Genomic DNA, 6,000 nt, shown 5'->3' with positions numbered 1-6,000 from the left:
TTGTTTCATAGGCTACATATGACCGAAACAGTCATTTTAAGATTCACCTAAAGTGACACAGAATTTATAAAAAAAGAAAGAAAGAAAGAAAATGAAATTCACTACAGATATCTAAGTTTAAACTTAGGTCTAGACTAAATAATAAGAGGTAGCTGTTAATCATTAACCTTAAACTTTATTTAAGAAAAATAGCCACTGAAATAAGCATTTTGTTGACTTGTCTGAGATCCAAACACGTTGATCTTTTCAGTCCGCAAAATGCTGCTGACTAGACTGACCTAGCAAACAGCCCCTCATATTTTTGTAGCTTGATGTGAGCGCACAACAGCTTTTCATCTGTTTAAAGTATGTCTTTTGACTGGTTTTGTCTCCTGTCTGACTATTATTGTGCTGCCATCACACAAGCACATATTCATTGGAAGGAATGCAGTGAATTTCCTGTTAGCTCTTGTGGGGATATGGTTTGTTTTTCCTGTTGCTGCAAGCCAATTTATTTTTTTTCTTTTGCCCTCTTTAACTTCCTGTCTTAGAGCTTGACTTTACAGAGAAGTAGCAGAGGTGAACGTCAGAAGCCATTGATTAAACTTTGGTTACCATCGCTTAGCCCTCCCCACCGCCAATTACAAGCTCCCAGATCACATCCGTTTCAGAGGTGTTATGCCAAAGATATGTGTTGTGCTTTTTAAAGGAGAATCTAAAGAAGTAGGAATGTAACAAATGCTTTTGAGGCACCGATTTAAAAAAAAAAGAAGAAGAAGAAGAAGCACAAAACCCGTATAGGTAAATTTGAAGGAGGATGGTGGCCCTGCTGGGTGAAAATACCACATTCTCAAGCCATGCTGCTGGTAGGTGTGCTCTGGGTGCTTCCAATGCTAGCATTGGCACTGCTGTTTTCAGAGGGGGATGGGTTGGTAGAAACAGGTTGTCGCTTTGCTCCTGAGCAAGGACATCCTGTGGAAAGGAAAAACAAGCCAATAAGAACCTGCTAAAAATAAAAAAGAATTATTAAAAAATAAGAGTCCTTACCAGGAATATTGACTACAGTTGAATTCATCTCCAGTCCAGTTGGGTACCCTGAATTAAGGAGAATTGGACAATTTCAAATTCAGACATACGTCAATTCAGATCTATTCTGGAGTCCAAACATTCTGTCCTCACTCATCAATTTACCTGTTTTGATTTTGATAAACCACAGCGCTCCAACAAGTAATACCCCAATCAGGAACCCTCCAAAGGCAATACCCAGAACTCCAGACAGGCCGTTAATGCATGGTCGGGCTGAAAAGCAGACATGCAAAAACAATGTATGCAAGCTTAAATTTAAAAAAAAAAAAAAGAAAGAAAAAGATTTACTACAACTGCTACAACTACAATTACGTTCAATCGAACACGATTTAAAAAATTTTTGGAAACCCAAAATCCTCCTTTTATATTGTAATGCAGCTTGAATATAATATATAATATAATAATAAAATATAATAATTTCTCCAAAGAACCACTGAAAAGTCCTATTTGTTGTGCTCCAGCAGGATTACACTGGACAATCAATCAAAAGCATGTGATATACAACAATTTATATGGTGGCATAAAATACATGTTCTTCTTACAAGCTATGGTGTGTCCTTTTAATAACATTGCATCTTCACATTGTAAAGGTTTGGTAGTACACAGACAGAATTGTTTCCTCTATACCAAATAAAATCAGTCATGCAATAGGTTCATTATATAATGCACACAAGTAGAATATGTAGATTAGATTATCTCTATTACAACACAAACACAGATTCTATCTATTCACTCTAACCAAAACCAAAATCACATAGCCACATAGCAAGTGTTTTCTTTTCAGGAAGACCAATGTACTTGGTATTTTTTATGTAACTGAACTTAACTCTGCACACAGAGATTTTTTGACCACTTTAACTGATTTTCCATCTGAAAATATGTTCTTAATTTGGGTTTGTCCTAAATCTGCACTGTGAATCACGATGACTACAATGTAATCTTCTTAGTTCAATAAAGAATTCACCCCAACTAACCCATGTGTGTCCTTAGAGAGCATCTCTATTATATGTTCTAGTGAGCTGCTGTTCGTACATTTATGTGTGATGCTTAAAAGTTACTATTCCATATCCTCTGTAATAGAAAAAAACTAGTTAAAGTTTATGAACTCCCTGAAATGAGAGGCTAGTTCTGTAAAGTACACAGTTATAATTTACATCTCTATGAAACCATCAAATTTCAAACCCATAATCTGACAGACATTCAATACACTGGACATTTTTCCATGACTTGCCAATAGTTCATGCCTCAACATAAAGTACTATATTAACAATAATAATCGTGCCATCTATATCCAAAACAGCCTCTGTGTTTCAAAATTAAGTGCTACTTAACCTTAATGCACGCCAGAGTCGCTCCACATTGGACTTAATGATAATTGCCATAATTCTTTCCATCCACTCCTGAAGCTGGCAGACTATCTATGCATCTACTAAAACACCTTCTGGAAATCAATAGAGCTTACATACAGTGCTGTTTATCACCTCCCAAAACTACAGCCAATGTTTTGGGTGAGTCAGAATTTTTTTTAAAGAAAATTGAATTTGTCCTGTTCCAATGTAGCCATACGAACTTTGATTAATAACCAACTTTGCAATTTCTAAAGTTTTCTGAGCATGCCATGAGCTGGCTTACACTGCACAAGAGACTTTTTGGCTAACAAAATATATTAGATAACCTATAACCTTGAACCAGTAGTTATAAAAATAAAATACTTTCCCTCAAAGCAGCTCTGAATGAATATGTACCGGGGCACATCAGACGTCCAGCATACTTGGAAAATGAAAATCTTTCTGTACACTACCACAATGGATTTTTAAACTTAAAAAAAAATCAATTAAATTTAAATGTGATTGAAGAGAAGATTTTCTGCTTTAATTCAAAGGGGTTTAACAAAAGTATTGCATTGACTGTGTGAATCCATCCATTCTCTTATGCTTATCAGGGTTGCACAAGCCTATCCCTGCAACCAGAAGGCGAAAGGCATACAGAAAGACCCCAGCCAGATGGTGAAGTCCAGCTCGGGACATTCTTGTGGTGAGGCAAAAAGTGCTAACCTCGTATTAAAGCCATTCTGTACATTTTTGCTCACTCTCTGGTCTCACCTGGCCTGCTTGTAAGTTAATTGTCCAATGAATTAAAAATGAATGAATTACAATACAGACGGTTTACAATAAGGTGCAAAGTACTGGTTGCACTCAAGGTTAGACTTTGCCAGAAAGCATCAAAAAGACCCTGCAGAGTTCGGGGGGGGGGGGGGGGGGATTCGTTGGACAGATGAAGCTAAGATTAACTTGTACAAAACTGATGGGAAGAGAAATTTATGGAGAAGGCGAGAGAGAGAGCTCATGATCTGAACCGCATCATCTGTCAAAAACTGTGGAGGCCGTGCTATTGCATCTACAGCCGTCAGTGAAACTGGGTCTGCTGATAGCAGTTCTAAATTCTGAATTGTGTCGTGCTGTACTCAGATTCACTCAAGCCCCGCAAAACTGATCAGATGGCACTTCACAGTGCAAATGGATGATGACCTAAAACACAAAGTGAAAGCAAGAGTTTCTCCGAGCAAAGAAACGGAATATTCTTCAACCCAGCAGAGCGTGGTCTTTAGTTATTAAATACCAAACTGAAGGCAGACCGACAAACACGGAGCAACTGAAGGTGGCTGCAGTAAAGCCTAATGGATCATCTCAAGGGTGGAAATATCTTGAGTGTTTGATTTAAAATCCACTGTGGTAGTTTATAGAGGCAAAATGACAAAAAATATCATTACCCACAAATCAACCAGACTGTACATATTGTAACAGCCTAGCAATTTTTTTCTCTAGTTTTAGTGGGCTGGCAAAGCTAGAAATTAACAGCCTTGAGAAAGACATCTTTTCAAAAAGGCTGCACAGCAGATCACTGACAGTTCTTCCCTTCTCTCAAACATCACAGTAAACTCTAACTCTCATTTGAAGATGGGAAAATAAACAGATGTTCTTAAATGTATTAAAATTTCCAATGACAAACAATGTTAAAAACTTATTGCTTAGATCTAAACTTTGATTTGTTCAGTATCCATCTGACTGGCCTGAATTAACTGTCAAATTGTTTACAGAATTTGCACCAAAATCAATATCTGGGAATGTAGTGAAGCTTTTCAAGGCTGCAAATAAACAACCTTGTCCCAAACCATGTGAGCTGTTAGAAGTCCCCACAAGAGCAGAGGCAGTATGTTATGTGTTATCTATCAAGAAAACCACTGCGTAAATACCGGCTTTCCCTCCTTCCCCTCTACTGCTGCCTGTAGAGATTTTCCCACAAGTATCCAGAGCAGTAGGAGGAAACTAATCATCACCTTTCCATGAGTTTCTCACCTGCCTTCTGCTGCCTTCTGCCTCTGGGTTGAACATGCTAAGCACTAATGCACAAAACATAAAACCTCATCAGAACATAACCAGAAAGCAGGAGCTTGCTTTGCAAAAACGTAATCCTACTTAACACAGTATGGTCATTTGACTAATATCTGTGTGAAGCTGAATCGTGTCTGCATAAAGTCGTCATAAGGCCAAGACACATTTAACTCTAAATTAATGCAGAAATTCTCAGTGGGTGTGTGTGTGTTTATGTGTGTCATTTCACATATAATGTGAACCAGAGCACTGACACAGTGACATCTTGTGGGCATTTGGGCTGACTGCATTCCAGGCAGTCAACCCAGTTTGTTGATTTCACAGCGAAGGACATTCCTAAATGAGTGAAAAACATCACAGCAACCTAAGTAGGTTTTCCCTGGAGACGTTTTTTTCTATTATCAATTGGTGTGCTAGTTTGTATAAGTGAGACTTTGACAGCAAAGCTGAATAAACAAGAGGAGGAAGCAGAAGCTTCAGCGCAGGTGGAGAGGAGGAGAGAGACAGCATGCCTGCGCTCAGACTCCCTGTAGCCCTCTGTATGAAAACTACCAAACAGGAAAGATTGCTGAATGGAGTTCATAGTCCTGCCCAGTGAAGGCTTGCAGCAGACTGCAGTCTGCTAGTGCAGCTAGTATACAATAACCCTTGTATGTCTGACACTGGCTAATGAAGTGAACAGACGTACCAAACAAGTGTGTTACTTTCAAGTTAGATCTCTCAATTTACCCTGGTCTCCAAAAAAAATAGACATTTCTTTAAACCATATAAGTCAAAGAAATGCAGAGCGAATCAAGGAAGAGGACAACCAGGACACAGGGAAGCATGGATGAGTAGTTTAGGCAGCTTCCCCTGCAATACTGACATAAAAACCTTTATCTTTCTTCTCTAAAAGGACAGGAAGCATAAAGGCAGCTTAAGGCATGAACAAACAAATTACAAGTTTTACAAAGACACTTCATGTGTCCTTCCATTTAATCAGCTTCTGCTTCCTTGTGTCTTCTTGTTTAGAAATTGATTCATCTGAAATTTCCTAGAAATTAATCATAACGTGTGGTGACGGTACTTTCTTTCAAGAAAGACATCTTTTCTTGTTTGAGTCAACTGTGTTGATTGATCTGACAATAGCACAAAGCTCAGTGCCTATGTTAGGACAGCAGCGCAGTCAAACCCCTTGGAAACACAAAGGACTTCACCCCCCTCCCCCGAGGGTCATTATTTTTGATTGTGGCCACAAGGTCAGTCTGCAGACCTTCCTAAAGGACGAGGGCCTGCCCCACAACCCCTTACGTGCCTCACTGCATATCCACTGTTATGACAACAGCCTGTGCAGCATTTGTTTTGCACTGAAAGCAATAATAGGAATGAAAATTATTGCAGCAAGCAACAACACTCTGACCAAGCACCAGACTAGCAATTAAGTCCTGAAGGCATAAAAGGTAATTTAAAAGTTTTGGTATTTCTGCTTAGAGTTTGGAGAGTTTATTCTTAGAGAGTTAAATATAAAACATTCATCTGTCAAAAATTAATTTTAAACTCAAGG

General features: G+C 38.5%; 1 protein-coding gene across 2 annotated transcripts in view; it reads right to left on the bottom strand.

Moving 5' to 3' along the window:
- Window positions 1-645: 645 nt before the first annotated feature.
- The window catches only part of eng (endoglin), a 42,077-nt gene continuing 36,722 nt past the window's right edge, over window positions 646-6,000 (bottom strand). For both annotated transcript variants that reach the window (XM_026173678.2, XM_026173677.2), the window contains exons 12-14: window positions 1,171-1,278; window positions 1,027-1,074; window positions 646-951 (exon numbers count right to left, since the gene is read on the bottom strand). In XM_026173678.2, coding sequence (XP_026029463.2) covers window positions 830-951; window positions 1,027-1,074; window positions 1,171-1,278 — 278 coding nt within the window. In that variant the 3' untranslated portion in view covers window positions 646-829. The remainder of the gene's footprint in view (window positions 952-1,026; window positions 1,075-1,170; window positions 1,279-6,000) is intronic.

The sequence above is a fragment of the Astatotilapia calliptera genome, chromosome 7, assembly GCF_964374335.1.
Source record: "Astatotilapia calliptera chromosome 7, fAstCal68.1, whole genome shotgun sequence".
Lineage (NCBI taxonomy): Eukaryota > Metazoa > Chordata > Actinopteri > Cichliformes > Cichlidae > Astatotilapia > Astatotilapia calliptera.
Note: the sequence above shows the minus strand (reverse complement) of the source record. Positions and strands in the feature narration are given on the sequence as shown.